Source organism: Rattus norvegicus, chromosome 17, assembly GCF_036323735.1.
Source record: "Rattus norvegicus strain BN/NHsdMcwi chromosome 17, GRCr8, whole genome shotgun sequence".
NCBI lineage: Eukaryota > Metazoa > Chordata > Mammalia > Rodentia > Muridae > Rattus > Rattus norvegicus.
Genome location: NC_086035.1, coordinates 28,718,820 through 28,737,602, shown reverse-complemented (window position 1 = coordinate 28,737,602; position 18,783 = coordinate 28,718,820). Strand labels below are relative to the sequence as shown.

Below are 18,783 nucleotides of genomic sequence, written 5' to 3'. Positions count from 1 at the left end.
TGAATTTTCCTGCACTATGCTATGCCCTGTTTGGTCAGCTTGGCCCAAGGCCATGCTTCTGTCTCCATTTGTGTGCCTTTTTTTTCTTCTGGTTGGTAATCTTATCTTCAAGACCCTGTAGTCATTTAAGAACATTTCTGATGTACTTTTCCTAATAGACTTGTTCAGCCTATTTTAAAGTAACTCCTCCTTCCTCTGCAGTCCCATAGAACCTCATTTTCAGCACTCACAGAGCTTGTGACTTGTTGTCTCTTTGCTTTGAAAGCATGTATCCCTTGAGGATGGACATGAGCTCTCATGCTTTATGCTCCTGGATCTGGCACATACTAACGGTTGGCTGACTGACCCCTGTGCCACCTCTCCTTAGAGACATTTTCCCTTTGGACTTAGAGAAGCCAGGCTACCATGTTTCTTTCACCCCTTAAAGCTTAGTGTTCTAGCAACCCAGCTCTGGAGGATGTCTTTTAGGAAGTAGGAGTATTAGGCAAGCTTTCTTTCTCTGTGCAGCACCAGATAACTAAAGCATTGATCGTGGCAGGTAGGACAAGAAGATAAAAGGAGCAAGGATCATCCATGGCCCCCGAGAGCTGTTTTACCAAACCAGGAAATGGCCATCTCTGGAACCCTTCTCCTAGAAGTCACATGTCTGTGATGTATTTAATTTTCAGTGGGATTTTCTACTTCTTATGACCAGATAGCTATATAACCTTGGGCAAATTAGTTAAGCTCTTTAAACATTGGTTTTCTCATTTATTAATAAATAGAGTTGGTAACAGTAACTTCACCTAGTGATATGAGATTTAACGAAATTTTATCATACCAAGTAATTATTTAATTGTTTATTCTTTTTTCTTAGTTTATTTGATATTACCAGTGAGAAAGCCTCTACCATATATATGTATATATATATATATATATATATATATATATATATGTCATAATAGGTATAAGCTAAAGGAATAAATGAAGATTAGCATAAATCATTCACATATACTTTATATATTAAGATACTGTAGCTTGTCCTCCCACAGACTTGCTAATGACTAAGTTGATAATCTTTTTCCACTCCTCATATGTGGCTTGACCCTGTTCCTGGCTTTAGTCAATCAGGTCAACAGCAAAAAGGGCAGTGTGTTTGCATACCCAACATTGATGCAAGTAGACCTCTGCAACCATATGTGTGTCCACACAAACCGGCTTATTGGATGACGTGGGAGGAATAGAGATCCCCAGCAATAGGCAGCCTCCTGCAGCATGTGATGAGTCCAGCCTGCACATGTGCTTAAGTAAACCTAGTGAGGACCAGAAGAACCCAGGATCAACTGACCCGAACCACAAGTTGTGGGAATAATTTTGTTTTTTAATGCAGAAAACTAAATGCTAGAAACAACTAGCCTGGGGCTAGGGTAGACAATCTCAGCTTGATGCATAAGGAAGAAAAGCAGAGTCATTTGTAGGTTTTTGCTGGATTCTAGAATCTGAATCTAGTCACAGAGAAGTACTAGGTGATTCTAAGTTCAGGACAATGTATGGAACAGCTGACCTTGGATATTCAAGTCATGTCAGTATCATGTAAAACACAAGGTAAGCTAGGAGTGTTTTTAGATGAACAGAGGCAGTGCATGATGTGTAAGGATAATGTGTAGTCCTCAACTGAATGGGAAAAATGCTATGAGATAATGACAGAGACTCAAAAAATGGAAGGTAGGTTTCAAATTAGCTGAGAGTGTTATACAATATGAAACCTTCATCCCTTATTTTAAAAGTAAACAAATGTCAATGGCTAACACAGCGTGCTATATACAGCGACTCTCAGATGACATAACTGGTTACTATAATATGCAATGAATATTTACACATGTGTTAGTAAGTACCAATATAAATTGATATTGTTATTGTCATTAGGAATCAAATATATCATGTAAATCTAACAAGTAAATAGAATGTATAAAGTAATGGCTGATGTGGCTATTGCCACCCTCTTTGGCTGAGGGGATTTGATTATATGTCTGTCTCTAGAGTGTGCGCTCATTTCTGTAGCTTGTATACTTTGGTGTGTACCTGTAGAGTGAATGTTGCACGTGAGCTCTGTGAAGCTCTAAGGGTGAAACCCAAAACACTGTTTTTGGTTCTCAGACTATAGTGCCAAGGACATGAGCCCCTTTGCAGTTCTTCTATCCATTGTAGGATGGTTTTTTATGATATGAGGGTTCTTTTAACTTCTAGTCAGCATGCCTTTGCTGTCGATCCCATTGGATTTGGGGTACCTTCTTGTAGAAGACATGATGAAGGTCTGGGGTTACATGCCCCCTTCCTTATAGAAGTTTGTTGATAAGCACAGCTGAATGAGATAATATTACCACTTCATTCCACAGGGAGGAAGGCTTTATATTCGTATGGGGCTGTACTTTTGTGTTGTAGGGCATATTGAATAAAGCACAAAGTTGTCTTCCTGGGGTGTTCTGGACACCATGTGATTCAAGTCGCTTCCTGTTAGGAGTACCAAATGGTATATTTATTAGTCTTAGTATTTTTGTGATAAATCTCTGTAGTATTCTTTGCTTCCTTTCCTTTCCTTTTCTCTCCTCTCCTTTTTTTTTCTTTCCAAATTCCCGGAGTGCTTCCTGATCCACTTTCATTGCAATTTACACTCAGCGTTCATATTATTACTCCTCAAAGCTCCATGCCCGGTGTCATTGAGACGTAGGCCCTGGCTCTGCACATCTCCCAACAGTGATGATACTTTATTGAAAGAAGACATCCTGAAACTCAGATGAAAGCTGGTACTTGATATTTGCTGTCCAAAGGGGAAATCTCAAGAAAGAAATCTATTCATTGAAATCACCTTTCTCCCCATCAAGCCCTGTCACTTCAATAGCTTTTGCTATTCCTCTCCCTATTGCTCGTCACCTGAGTTTTTATATGTCTTTCAACAAGCAACAAAACCGTAGCTCACGGTAGAGCAAGTCACACAGATCATCATCATCCATTTGAAGACGGAAAGGATTTAATGTGGAGATCCAAGGCTCTTTTGCAGGGACAAGGCTCTGCATTTACCTGTTCTCTTCTCAGTATACTGGTTTCCGGCAACCAGATTGTTGTTTGCCTGCATTTCTTGCTGGTACATTATAGTCATTGTGCAGTCCCTGTACTCTCAAGTGATCACAGCTATTGTGGTAATGAAACGAGGAGTTCCAAAGGGTCCTTTACCTGAGGTGAAACTCTAGCCTGTGAGTATCCCAGCAGAATTCTATCTAGGGCCCATTGCCATGTTTATTCCTAAAGCAGGTATTTGAAAAGGAAGTTTGGCCCCTGGGGGTTGGTCCACCTCATTCCAGTGTATCTCTGTCCAGAGCTGGCTGGCTGCTGGGAAGGCTCCTGTTATGCCTGGATTAAATCCTAAAGGATCAAAAAGATGAAAATGTCTATGTTGCATGTCTCTCAGGGAAACTAAGAATGCCTGCCAAGGGGAATGTCTTTGGCACTCACTTTATGTACTGTTGATTGACATGTACTTTAGAAACTTCTGTTCCTTTAAGTGCAGAAAACCAAATCCTGGACCCATTAAAGAAAGGGCCTGGGCCCCAGGGAGCTCCATGAGATAAGGTAATGATATCTGTGCATGGTGAGGAGTGCACAGTACAGGGCATGTTACGAAAACTCTTCATAGCCAGTGGAACCTGGTGCACTGTCTGATCCAGACCACAGGAAACTTAAAAGCAAAGTCTGCCTTTGGATCATGGGAAGGACTTATTGACAGAATGTGTGGGGCCAAGGATGTATACACCTAGAAACATTTTTCTGGCAGTAGATCGATTTTGATGCTCAACTGGAGAAGTCAATCATCTAGTGGCCTGTCCCAGAGGAAAAGTTTAAAAAGTGTGGCTGAAAGTAGGAGACCAGGGACCACATCCTAGGTAGGAAAAGGACAAATCAGAGTTGATGCCACTGCACAGGCCTTTCTAGGCCTGCTTCTGTGTACACAGTGTCTCTCTGGGCAATGGCTGCTTGCTCTTCCTGTGATGGTCAACGTAACTAATGATCCAGGGATGCAAAAGCTTTTATCCAGCACCACTGCCTAAGCACTCATCCTGTTAACTCATGGGGGCGGGGTGAGTTCCATGTGTGTGTTCAGGTTATATCTGCATGTCGACCATTTTTGGAGTTGCCAAAACCCAACATAGAATTCTCCTAGTATATCTGAGTACCTCTTTCTATAAGTCATTTTTTGAGATTTCATGGACTATGGCAAAGTCAGTCTGCAAACAAGCACTTCCAAAATAGAAGGTCACAGACGGAATGCAGCTCTCCGGTGTTTGGAAGGACCTCAGCCAGCCCCTATGCATCAGTGTTTCCACATCAATCTGGTAAAGCCGCCAGTGGATATGTATTTGACTTGCCCATCAGTTTGAGTTCCAGCATCTGTAAAGCCTTGATACCAATCTGGCAGTTCTGGGGCTTCACTGTGAGGCATTAAATCAAACAGTATGGGGGAAATATCCTGGAATTGGTGGCATCCCATGACATATATGCATCTTAATTGGTAAGTTTCAGTGTTTTGTATACCAGTTGTCTTGGGCATATGTCTCCTAAAGTTGAAGAATTTTCAGAAGTCAAACCCTTTTGACATGAAGAAAAAACATATTTAATATAGCACAAAAACTCATTTTAATAGGTAGTAATTTTCCTTTAGCCTGTGCCTTCTAAGAAAATAATTGTTTAGCTTTCTACAACCCAATTGCTGGGGAAGAAGGCAAAGCAGGACAGTAGTAAGAGCTAGACCTTAGGAAGCTTGCACTCATGCCCATACCACAGAGTGGGGAAATGAGGAAGACATCCCCTTCTTCCTCGTGCTCCATTCTCTGGGTGATGATCCTTCTGGGGTGGCATCTGAGGTTATCTGTGAGCCTCAGTTGCTGGGAGTCAGCAGCATGGCTGCCTTTCTATCCAGGCATGATAACTCACATCTTTATTCCAAGTACTTTACACAGACAGGAAGACTGAGAGTTTAGAAACATTACTTGGTTTTATAATTATTTTGACCAAACCTGGCTAACAAGAGACCATGCCTTTCATAAGACAAAAACATTAAGTCACTTCTGTTAAAATGTCACCTCAAAGTGTATATGATCAATAAAATCACTTGCAGATATAAAACAAAGGGAAATTACTGAAAGCTCCATGTTAAATATGAAATTCTCTGTAGCAAGTAAAGAGAAAGTAAAGTTTTGAGACTTCTTTCTTTCACAGCGTCCTGCTATCTCTGCAAATTCATACTGAGCATGAGGTATACGCTAAATGCCCAGGACTCTCCTGGAGCTTTATCAGTGACTAAGAGGCTAAGATGCTGTCCAAGTTGTCTCAGAAGTCTGGTGACAAGTAAGAAGTTGGGACAGTGGGAAGGATTTGGGGAGGTGTGATTTCTGCAGAAGCAGATTGCAGCAGGGGTTAGCATATGTGCTGAAGAAGACTTTTGCCCATGCGCATGAGGTACACTGAGAAAGGGCCATCCAAACAGAGACATGCACAGGTGGAAGGAGACCGTGGGGTACCATGTCACTTCAACAGCATCATGGTTGGCTGTACCTGTTTCCTTCCAAGTTCCTGGAGACCAGAGACCACGGGAGGAGACTTAACAATTCGTGTCTAGTGTTGCTGTTAAATAGTGAATATTACCCATTATTGCTATAGTTTGTATTTCATTGAGCATTTATTTAGATCAGTGTTTGAGTTAAGTTCTTTAAAGTGAACCATGTCATAGAGTTCAGAGCTGTTAGCAAATATTAGATTATTTCTGATTCAATGATATATAATATTTTATGTAGTAAATTTATAAAATTTGCCTTGTTAACCTGTTTGAACTGTACAGGTCACCACTGTTTTCAGTAGTTTCATCTCCTCTGTCACTAGCTCTGTGTTCATTAAGCAAATCCTCCCTGTCACCTCTCCCATACTGTGACTACTATTGTCAGCTTGCTGTCTGCATGAGCGAGTCTTCTCTAGAGACCATACATTTTGTGCCTGGCTTCCTTGTGTAACATTCTCCTGACGAGATCCATGCTTGCTCTGTAGTGTTTCAGAGCAGCACATTTTGGGGGCCAAATCATATTCTATTCTATGTAAATCATGCGGGGTTGGGGATTTAGCTCAGTGGTAGAGCGCTTGCCTAGAAAGCGCAAGGCCCTGGGTTCGGTCCTCAGCTCCGAAAAAAAAGAAAGAAAAAAAAATCATGCATTCTACTCAATTCTTCATTTATTGAAATGCACATTAGCTATTTCCACCATTTGGCTCTGACCAATACTACCCAACACCAGTATGCAACTGGGCGAGTGGGAGAAGGAAACAAGAAATGAAGAGAAGGAAGACAGAATGCACTACTCCAGCATATTATGAACCTACGTTAAATTTGAACCCAGGCATTGTGCACATTAAATGACTGCTGCATGTCTAAGCTGTTACCCTCAAACCCTAACTCAGTAACTTCTTAGGAGCCACTCAATATACTTTTTGTCTTTATTATTGTATTTGTGAAGCAGTATGTGTGAAGCAGTTTCCTAATTACTAATGATGTTGAGTAGCTTACTGTGTTCACCACATGTATATGGGAGGTGTTCAGTAGGGTTGTTTGTGATTGCCTTGAGGGTATTCCTTTTTACCTGAAGGGCCAGCCTTTGTCAACCCGTGGCAAGCCTTTGTTGCCATGCTTTAGGTTATGGTTTCATGTACAAAATAATCTAGATATTGATGAAAGTCAGTTTCTTTCTTTGGTTCTCTATACATTTGGAGGTAGGAGACAATTACTTTCCCCATATAGTTTTTAAGAATTTTTAACTTTTTACTATTAAATTTAGATTTCAAATCTACTTTCTGTTTCAATAAAGTGTAAGGTAGGGTACAGACACGATGGCTCAGCTAGTAAAGGCAGTTGTTGCTAAACTGTAAGTACTTTGCTCTTCCTGATGCTCTTATAAATAAAGGGGGATTTTATTTAATTTTTCAGGTTGTTTATTATTAACATTTGGACATGTAATTGATTTTTGAAATTTTGACTATATATTATACAGCTTTGTTGAAATTACAAGTTCATATTTTTTCATAGACTCATTAAAGTTTTCTATACAGAAAATTGTGTCATCTATAGATAGAGATAATTATAGTTTGTAATTTGGATGTTTTTTATTTCTTGTTCTTCTCCCATTATTCTATTTAGACTGTCAGTACCCTGTGGATAGAAGTGGGGAAGTGAGCATCCCTGTCAGTTCTTCAACATTGAGTATGATGTTAGCTACGAGTTATTCACACATAATCTTCTTCATGTTGAGGAAATTCCATTGTGTCCTAATTATTAAAAATTTACTTAATCATGAAAGAATGTTGTGTTTTATCAGATGCTTTTTGGCATTAATTAGGATAATGGTGTATGTTCCTCCTGTTTCTACCAGCTTGCTATATCACACTGATTGGGTCTTACATTTTGAACTACCCTTGCATGCATTCCTGCACAAATCCCATTTGATCATAGTGTATAATCCTTTTAATATGCTGCTGAGTTTGGCTTGCTAGTAATTTGTTGAGGATTTATGCATCTGTGTTCATATGGGATATTGGTCTGCAATTTTTTTCTAGCATGCCCCTCTGAAATTTTATTTTACTTTAAAACTCTATTATCTTTAGTTTTAATGAATTTTCACTCTCGTATTATAACCGCTGAAAAAATTGTCTTCTGGGAATTCCTTTACTTTTTATAATAGTCAAGAATGCACACTGCAGAGAGGGAAAGAGCGAGAGAGGAGAGAGAAGAAGAGGAGAAAGAGAACAATGGAGCTTTGGTTATTATAGATTTTGAAACATTTGCTTCTATTTCTGTGTATGCATGTGACTATGTGGCTGCTGCATGCATATGAGTGTAGGTGCCCATAGATGCAGAAGAGGCCATTGGATCTCCTTGCACTGTAGTTAGACGGTGTGAGCTGCTGGGAGTGGCTCCTGAGATCCAAATTCAGATCCTCTAGAAAATCACCAGCCCCACTGAGCCATTTCTTTAGACCTAAATTATATTCCTAATGAAGGTTTATTCTAATCAGGCCATTGACTGTGTATTATAAATGGAGGACTAAAGTACTTTTTTCCTTCTGGGGAAAGAAGAGACCAACCTCCCAGTGTTGAGTGGGGATGTTGGTCTGTGTGCTTTTACTAGTCTCCCTTTCCCTGGAATTTTATTTACTTTAAATGTTATCTTTAGTTTTATAATCTCTGTTTTTATCTTTCAATCTCAGGAAAACCAACTCCTGAAATCACATCTTCTAATGGGCACTGGCTAGTTCTCTCTGTCCTCAGTAGCTGTGGAGATGCGGCCTGAAGGACCAGGCTTCTCATAGGCACATACGTGGGTTAAGTCATCTAAGACTATAAGATCAATTCTTTCTCTATTTTCACAGCGATAGTATCTTCTCTCCTTTCTTAACTCTCTGGTCCCTGCACTCTTACTCATTCTTCTCCTTCTGGGTAGTGAATGACTTATTATGAAGATGTTCAGCAACAGTGAAAACGTGAACTTTGTATCACAAAATGTTCAGTCAATGCTAATGGCAGCCATTAGAGTGCAGGGTGCCTCTCATCACGGGGGTTCTGTTGGCAAGGATTCCTATTTACATTCTGGTCACTCTGCCTTCCTGGAGTCTATGGTTCTAGAATGAGGGGGAGGTACTTCTGTAAGCTCTGTGTCACCTTGAACACCTGCCATTCATTCATTGTAATTCAGAAAGCTGAAGATTATTCCCACTTCACCTGACAGTGGTTTTCAGTTTTGTTTATTTATGGCTTGCACTCTTCCACAAAGAATTTGAAGCACTGTATATAATACATAGAAGAGGGTAAAATAAGTCGTTGAAATAATCAGTACAGAGTAGAAATCAGGACATTAAAATAAAACTGGGGTAGGAGTTACATAGATTTTAAACCCTGGGAATTTTTTCAGTTGCTGAGTCTCTAAGTTTCCACAGAGCCAAAATAAAAAATGAATTTTTATGACTAATTGTGTGATGCACAACATCCTCAAAGTTAAGAAAAACAGGCCAGTTGTTCTGGAGGAAGCCTTCTCTGTTTATAAGGCTATAAGATCGCCTTAATAGCTTCATGAACCATGATAATGCTGAGTGTATTCCAAATAAAATGGGATCAAATTTCATATAAATGGAACCAAAACAAAGTGTTATAGTGGTGAAATTTGTTAGAGCTTAAGAAGCAAATAGTGCTCTTTTTGAAAACTTCCATGGTGATTGATTGTCATAACATAAGCAAGCTTTTATATTTTTTTGAAAAGTGCATGTGTGTTTGAGGCGGGGTGGGGGGATTGTCTGCAGATTCCTGGTGAAGCAAGATTTGTCAGATCTTAAAGTTGGAGTAATAAGTGTTGTAAGTTATCTGATATGGGTGCTGGGAGTCAAACTCCAATCCTCATTGAGATTAAGTACAAGCTGTTAACCAGTAGCTACCTCTCCAGCCCCTCTACCAGCCTTTTCACCAGAATAGCGATGGGAATGAACATGCTGGACTAGCTCTGGCATAAAGGTCATCTGGTGCTTACAAGCCACTTCTCAGCACACTGGGGTACTCAGGGAGTAAATGTTCCACAGGGTTATAAGGTTCTCTTTTCCTCTCACAGCTCCCAAAGGCATCTTAAGACCAAATGGTTGCTTATGGCCAGCAAAGTCCATTCTTTTTACTTAGTGAAAATGGAATCTTAGCTAAAATGGGCTAATCATGGCAGTGAAATCTCATCCTTTATGGGGCCTCACCATATGAAGGGAGGACTTTCTTGAGGACTTGCACATGAGTTGGGGGTCTTGAGCCACCCTTAACTACCATAGAACCCTGTGCGTCATTGGTGTCCAATTAGAATGGTGTTTCTTTCATGAGCTCTTTATGTGAGCTCTTCTAGCTGTACAAATGACTCCCCTGCCTTCCTCCACATCGTGCTTTGTATCACTTTTTATTCTGCCCTATATATGTGAAATACAGTCTTAAAGTTCATGTCTGTGTCATACTGTATCTGGACAGGACCCTTTACCTTTGGAATAAATGCTGCTGAACGAATATACATTTCTTCCCACATTCTTGAGATAACTTGAGAAGAATAAAAATGGAATTTTTAAAAAGGTGAAGGGTTTTTAACTGAATTTTTTCTCATATAACATATTTTAGTTGCATGTTCCCTTCCCTCCACTCCTCCCAGTTCTCCTGCCTTCCATCTCATCCAAATCTACCCCCATGTCTCAGAAAACAGGCGGGCCTCTAACAAGGATATAACATAACATAACATAACATAACATAACATAATATAACATAATATAATATAATATAACATAATATAATATAACATAATATAACATAATATAATATAACATAATATAACATAATATAATATAACATAATATAATATAACATAATATAACATAACATAATATAATATAACATAACATAATATAACATAATATAATATAACATAATATAATATAACATAACATAACATAATATAATATAACATAATATAATATAACATAGTATAACATAATATAATATAATATAACATAACATAATATAACATAATATAATACAATATAATATAACATAATATAATATAACATAATATAATATAACATAATATAATATAATATAACATAACATAATATAACATAATATAATATAATATAACATAATATAATATAATATAATATAACATAACATAATATAACATAATATAATATAACATAATATAATATAACATAACATAACATAATATAATATAACATAATATAATATAATATAACATAACATAATATAACATAATATAATATAATATAACATAATATAATATAACATAATATAATATAATATAACATAACATAATATAACATAATATAATATAATATAATATAACATAATATAATATAATATAACATAATATAATATAACATAATATAACATAACATAATATAACATAACATAATATAACATAACATAATATAACATAACATAATATAACATAATATAATATAACATAACATAATATAATATAACATAATATAATATAACATAATATAACATAATATAATATAATATAACATAACATAATATAACATAATATAATATAATATAACAACATAATATAACATAATATAATATAACATAATATAACATAACATAATATAATATAACATAACATAATATAACATAATATAACATAACATAATGATAAAACAAAGACAGGCACACCAGAATAGGACAAAACAGACAACCAAGCACAGAAGAGCCTCATTAAAGGAAGAGGAAACAGATAAAGGTGTAGAGACCCACTTGCTGGCACACTTAAGAGTCCCTTAAAAACACAAAACCAGAAGCTATAATTCATATACCATGGACCTGTAGGAGAGGGAGGGAGAGAGAGAGAGAGAGAGAGAGAGAGAGAGAGAGAGAGAGAGAGAGAGAGAGCATTAACAAAAGGAGAAGAAGAAACAGCCATTTTATAAGGAACCTCCAGGATGGCATTGAGTTCATTTTCTGTTGGCATCTACTGCTGCCATGCAGTCTAACCTTCAGAGGAGTTCATTTCCCCGAGCCTCCCTTGGAGAAAACTAGACTTTCATTTGCCAGTGGTTATCAGTTGGTGACAGCCTCTGATTTAGAGTTGCGGGCTCTATCTTAATAGCCGGATACTGTTTTCTTACTGTCTGCAATCTGCTGTGGCGCATGTTGAAGACGCATCTCTGTTTGGCAAGCCACTTTGGGAGAGATCTTATCTTCCTTTCTCTTAAGTGGTCTGCACGCAGGGAACTAATGTTTGAATCAGAGCAAACACAGATTGTAGAAAATCTTAATGCAGGGGTGGGAGCCAAGCCATGGACTTGGAGCTGGGGTTGCGACTCCGTAGGTAAAGTACTTGCTGTGCAAGCATGAGGACCTGAGTGTGGATCCAGACCTAATGAAACTCCAGTCGGCAGTGAATGCCTATAATCCTGATCTGGGAAGACAAAGAGCAGAGGGTCTATGGGGCTTGGTGGCCAGCCAGTCTCACGAATCAGGGAGTTTCAGGTTCATTAAGAAACCCTATCTCAAGAATAAGATATGGAGGTTAGCAATGATTTTTTTTTTTCATTCGTGCAGAGGGCCCAGGTTCAGTCCCCACCACCCATCTGGCAGCTCAAGAGCATCTGTTGCACCAGAGGCAATCGAGAGGCTCTATTGCCATCTTTTGGCTTCTGAGGGAACTGCATACATATGGTTCACCCATGAACATACAGGCAGACGCCGTTGGCCTCTGTGAGCATTGCACATATATAGTGCACATCAAATCCAAATGCAAATGAAAGAAAAGGGTAAAATGGACATTGTCTTGGATGAGTCCATAGCACTCTTCATCCCTGCCACTAGGAGGCACCATTCAGCACTGCCAGTCTTCAGAGAGCACCAGGCATCAGTGTGATCTCAATGCTCCTAAACAGACATTTTTGCTTTGTTTCTGATCATAGCTGGTGCTCAGGATCGGATCGGCTGGGCTTTTGGCCTGGGATTAGAGAGACTGGCTATGGTCCTCTACGACATCCCGGACATCCGCCTTTTCTGGAGTGAGGATGAGCGCTTCCTGAAGCAGTTCCGCCTATCAGACATCAATCAAAGCGTCAAGTTTCAGGTAGGATCGCTTATAAGAATTAGGATGTTGTCAATATATAAGGTCATTAAAATCTAAGACGTTCTCCTACTTTAAAACTGTTGAATTTTTAAATAATATTTTAAAATCAGCTAATTTGATAGTCAGCTTGATGGGATTTAAAGTCACCACAGAAACAAATATTTGAGCATTTCTTTAAGGAATTATCTGGATTAAGTAAATCAAGATAAAGCACCCACCCTAAATGTGGACAGTGCCATTCGCAGAGCTGCAGTTGTCTGCCTCAATTAAAAGGAGAAGTAACTGTGCATAACTACCCATACTCTCCCTTGCTGGCCTTGGACAAATTAGGACCAACTGTCTTCTGCTTCTTCTGCTGTCCCTGCCATAGTGGGCTAATCCCTGGATATTTAAACCAAAATAAACCCTCCATTTTAAATTAGATTTAATTCATGTTTTTACTAATTCTTAAATAATTTGATGCATTGTATTTGATCATATTCATCTTCTCTCCCAATTCCTCCCATATCCACTACCCATCCCATACCCATCCAATTTTGTGACCTACTTAAGAAAATAAAACATAAATAAAACGAGACAGTTCCATTAGTGTTGGGTTTGCAGGCGTTCACTGGGGTGTGTGTATTCCATCTACCGGGCACCACACCTTTAAAGAAAGCTAACTCTCCTCCAGCAGCTCTTTACCAATAGCTTCTCTTCTAGGGAATTCAAAATCACTTTCCCTCCTTATACTTGGAATTTCATCTGGCCTGACAGTGCACTGGTCTTGGGACAGTGCAACTGTCCTGTTGTGTCTGGAAAGCATTGTTTTGTTGTAGTTAGCCACCACCTGTGGCTTTTACAATGTTTTCACTAATTTGCAATGATCCTCTGATACTTAGAAGGAAAGAACGAGTTATAGATGTCTCATTTTAGTCTGAGCACCCTACAGTCTATTATTCTCTTCTCCTGGACCAGTTGTAGGTCACTATCTGGGGGTGGGGATTCTCTCATGAGGTTTGCGAAATATACTAATATGTACATATAATGGTAAGTCAATGAGTTGTTTTAATATCATGTCCTGGTATTGGAGAAATAGCAAGTAATGTTCCATAGGCCCTGTGTTCTGTCAAACCATAGGATTTTAGCCCTTATAATGATGCGACATATGGCTTCCACCTTGTAGAGCAGGCCATTTGTTGGTTGCTCCTATGGCATTCATGCCACTATAGCACCAGTGGGCATAGCCAGACAATCAGGTTGTTATTGTAGCTCCCAGGTTTCATATCTGAGAAAGACTACTGGTAGCTTGTTTCCATTTACTAATGTGCATAATACTAACACTATGGAAGCTGGTCATTAGGGATAAATTTCCAGATATGTAGTAGTCTGATTTCTCCATATTCTATTACTCTATATAGATCGGTATATCTTTAGCGATAAGACTTGGAATGTAACCAAGAGCAACAGCAAACACCTGTAATGTATGAAGGTCTGTGGGACATTACTGGCCAACAATTCCAAAAGGGGTAACCCATTCCGGCCATTGGGCTTTCAATTTACTAGCCTATAGTGTCTATACGGGACATTGTTGTTCTCTTAAGAGTATAACTCTATTTAAACACACACACATTCTCTCTCCATGTATATGTATGTTTTGTACATATATACAATGTTTGTCAGCTTGATGCAAATCTAAAGAAATCTGGAAAGAAAGAATAAAACTTGAGAAAACATCTCTATAAGATTAGCCTGTAGGGCATATCAGTAGGGCTTCTTTTTATTTTAAATCAATGGTTGGTGTGTAAGGGTCCTATCACTGTGGGCAGTGCTATCTCAGAGTGAGTAGTCCTGTGCGTACAAGAATGCCGGCTGTGCAAGTCAGGAAGCACCAACCCTCCATGCTTTCTGCTTTGGTTCGTACCTTCAGGTTCTGCGCTGGTTCTGCCTGACTTCCTTCCTGACTGCAGTGTAGCCTCTGAAAGCCGTGCCATGACCCATTAGTTTCTTCACTCAATAACTAACCCCAAGACCACTTGTCCACTTTGAGGTGTTTGTTATAAATACAACCTTGCTTCAGAATTCCAAAGTATGTATCAATTTCTCTTGTTGCCTTGATACATGACTACAAAGTTGGAGGCGTAAAACATGGAGTTGTCTCATTTACGGGGATGGTCTGGCACTTTGGAGTCAAGGCGGAAGTAGGTATGGTTCCTTAGGGGTTTCTAGGGGGCAGTCTGCTTCTGTATTTTTGCCAGCTCTCCAGACCCCTAATAGGACTACAAACCACATGGCCTTTTTACCTCCTGAAATCTGATCATTTTCTCTGAAATTTTGCCCCCTCCTTATAAGGACTCATGATTTAATACTGCTACTAACAGTTCAGGATACGTTCCCTACCCCAAGACATTTATCTGATTTTTTGTTCGTTTGTTTTGTTTTGCTTGAGAAAGATCTAACTATGTTGACCTTCCTTGCCTTGAAGTGGCAGTATAGACCAGGCTGTCCTTCCAAGTGATGCACCACCATGCCCAGCCTCTCCAGACCTTTCTTAGATCCCTTTGTAAAGATCTTGGTACATCTGTCTCGGCATAGGACCATATTCACAAGTTCTAGCGGTCTAGATGCCTTTCAGGTAGCATATTTTGCCTGTCTCTCTCCTTTTCAAATAACGTTGCTTGCCATCAGCTAGTCTAGTTCTGTTAGTAGCACTTCTTACTATTTTCATACAGTTGCCATGTTTATGTCCCTTAGAAGGAACTGGGAGCCTCTTGTCACAGCTGTCTATGATCCTAGAGAGCACTCCGCTGACCAGAAGAGCAGACTTGTTAAGAAAATCCTGCAGCGGTGATCATGTGGCTTATGACTTCTCTGGCCATGAACTTCTAGAATCTTGTGTTGGGAGAGATCTGTCTTCTTTATCTTCCCTTGGGCCCTCCTAACATATGCCCCAGGCTCTCTTGGCCTCAGTAGTTGTAGCCTCTGCATCTCCACAGTCTTGTAAATTAGCTCTTGGCTATGAGGGTGTTCTGGCTGCAAGGGCAGTCTCTGATTTAGAGCACCCTGAGGCCTTATCTAGGAGACTCTTGTAACACTTCGAGAACCATTTCTTAGATTTAGTAAGGAGTAAACTTGACTTATGACATTTTAATTTTTGGTATTCAACATGCATACTTTGATCAAAGATTTGCACATGACAGTTCTCTTTGCCCCCCCCCCCAATAATGCTTTCGATAAGTAGACAGACATTGCGGATGCTTTGTCATGCAAGTGTTCTCTTGCTCTGCACCAGGGCTCCATGTGCTGCCATGCAAGTGCATGTACCATTGTGGGATGTTATTCTGAACTCCCAGGAAGTTTCAAGTGCGTTATTAGTGCCCTAAATTGAGTGCACAGTTAATCAGCCTGTATATTTCCTTCAAGTTTTTTGAAACAGTCTACAACTCTGAGATCAATATTTAGTCGTATGCAGTATTAATACGTCATGCATTTTATTTACATAGCTTGCTTAACTATTATTAATCACATGTCTGTCCATAGTAGTTTACCAATTATTTAGCAATTGTGGCTGTTTCCTTTTCTGCCAGATGAGGGGTCTTTGAAGTTTGGCTTCACTGTCTCTATACTATGCTATTCCTAAACCTGGGTAATGCTCCCTTTGGCCTTGCCCTGTGACATCACTGAGAAGGTGTTACTGCTTTAACCTCTTCAACAAGCCTGTGAGTTAAAAACTGATATCCCCCCACACTTCAGTATCAGCCTTGCCCTAGTGTATTACTCAGTTAGGACTTCAGCAGGTTATTTTTTAAGCTTAATTGACTTAAAACTCATGGATAGATTATTCATATTCAAAGCATATTGTACCTGTATGTAAATATATAAACTACCAGGTTTATTAACCTCCATTATGAATCTAAACACAAACAACACTTATTAATGATTGTCAAACCTTAATATCCAAACAAGTCACCTGTGGATCCTGATAAACATAGCTTCCGTGTAGGGCCTGGGAGGTTGGATTTCTTCCTACCTGTATGTTGTTGCTATGCTGAGTCCACACACTCTGAGTGGCAGCAGAGGCCTCACCTGCTCAATGAGGTCAGACCTTCCAGCCTGGTTCTGAGGCTTCTTCTTCTTTACATTCTCCTTATGAATTTAGCATTACTCTTTTATAAGCAGATCTGTAAACCTTTCTTCTTGCCCTAATTTTTTAAGTTTTTAAGAATTGCAGTTAGTTTTACTCTCTTTAAATTTTTGATGAACTACAGAAGATTGCTTCTTTCCCTGTCCTCGCCTCTCCTCCCCGTTCCTTCCTCTCCTTTATTGGTACTTGTATTTCTCCTTTATCTTTATGCTGAAAGTGAAGACATGTTAGTTCTTAGATCAGAATGAATATCAACTAGAGATAATGAAATAAGAATTTTAAAAAATAAATAGACAAAGGATTTGGGATTTCGGCATCAGCAGGTGGGAGCTGTGTTGGTTTATGGTATCCACACAGTCTTGGGGGAAGTCAGCTATGCCCAGTTGCCCAGTGAAACTCAGTTTCTCTGTGCCTTCTTAAGGCAGCAATCATCAGCTATTATGTGAGGACTGGAGGTTTTAAAAGGGTGCATTGTATATTGGCTCTTTCCCCTAAGTATCTATACTGTTGAGTAGGCATAATTCAGTAATTCCTCTGCATGTGATCATAAAATCTTTATTATTTGTCTGTCTGTGTGTGTGTGTGTGTGAGAGAGAGAGAGAAAGAGAGACGGAGAGAGAGAGAGAGACAAAGACAGAGAGAGACAGAGACACACACACAGAGAGAGAGAGAGAGAGAGAGAGAGAGAGAGAGAGAGAGAGAGAGAACACTTGCTGTGCTGTGTAGGTGGAGTCAAAAGGACAACTTTTGAGAGTCTCTTCTTTCTTCCCACTGTGGGTTCTTGGATTCCAACTCAGGCTGTCAGCTTGGGTTACAATCACTTTTACCTGCTGAGCCATCTCCCCAGTCCTGTACATGGTTATCTTAAAACCCTAGAACACTTGGCACTTACTGAATCCTGTATGGAAACCATGAATTAATACTTTACCTCTTACACCTATGCTGCAGCCAATGGATTTGGTGGATACTATGGATGTTGTCTATAGACATGAAAGTGAGGCTTGCAACCGCCATAATAACTCTACTTACTACTCAGTGACAGCGAGAATTTTAAGCCAAGCTACACAGCTGTTAATTTTCAGTAAGCTCTATTTTTATCTGTACATGGTACTAGTAGACATAGAGACACTAGGGTGAAATTCTTAGCTCTCAACTCCAAGATGTGTCTGGCCTACAGGAAGAAACATTTATTGAGGCATGTCAGATAACGGAGCTGAGGTGCACGTACACACAGGCCTGTCATTATCATAAGCAGTGGCTGGTAGAGACTTAAAGTAGGAAGTACCTTCTCCTCCATAGTACTTCCACCTGCTACGTCACATGACCGTGAGAATCTCAAGAGTTTCAGTGTATTGCAGTGACACTTCTTTTTACTGTGTATAGTATATATGCATTTTTTCTTCTTAATCAAAATTAAAGGGTTTTTTTTTTGTTTGTTTGTTTTTGGTTTGTTGTTGCTGTTTCTGGAAAAGAGATGGTTCTTCCAAGAAGAAAGGGCCACAGGAATACAAAGGAAGATGGGAAGACAGCTCTGTGTGCGTTGAGTAAGCGTCATTGGCTCACAGGTGTTGCAGCAGCAGGAACAGGCACAGCTGGGGACCATTCTTTCTCATGGTGGCAAGGGTTTCTATTTCTATTTGTTCCCCTCTTCCCTTTCTTCCCTCCAACCCCTCTCAAATCTGTAGCCTTTTTTTCTTTACTATTATTTTATGCTTATAAATACAACCTGCTGTGTCTGTTAATGTTGCTCTTGTGGATATGATTTCTGGGCTGACCACCTGGTATGGGAAAGGTATCAGAGGCTCATTCCTGAAGACAGAGCTCTCTCAGCAGCCACTATTGCCTGTAGTTCTTTGTCTGCAGATGAGGCCACCTGAGATTCCCCTCTTCCACATTAGCTTGGAATCTTCCCTTGGATTGGTGTTGCCATTGCTCAGGTCTAGTGTAGGCAGCCATGTTGCTGAGATATGGG

At 39.4% G+C, this 18,783-nt stretch overlaps 1 protein-coding gene across 22 annotated transcripts in view; it reads left to right on the top strand.

The window, feature by feature from the left end:
* The window catches only part of Fars2 (phenylalanyl-tRNA synthetase 2, mitochondrial), a 427,082-nt gene that overhangs the window by 214,216 nt on the left and 194,083 nt on the right, over positions 1 to 18,783 (top strand). For 12 of the 22 annotated variants that reach the window (XR_010058866.1, NM_001013139.1, XM_006253823.5 and 9 more), the window contains 2 exon segments: positions 12,528 to 12,688; positions 18,284 to 18,346. Coding sequence is in view for 21 of the 22 variants with exons in the window: in NM_001013139.1 (NP_001013157.1) it covers positions 12,528 to 12,688; positions 18,284 to 18,346 (224 nt within the window). In the remaining variant the exon portion in view is untranslated. 22 annotated transcript variants of the gene reach the window in all.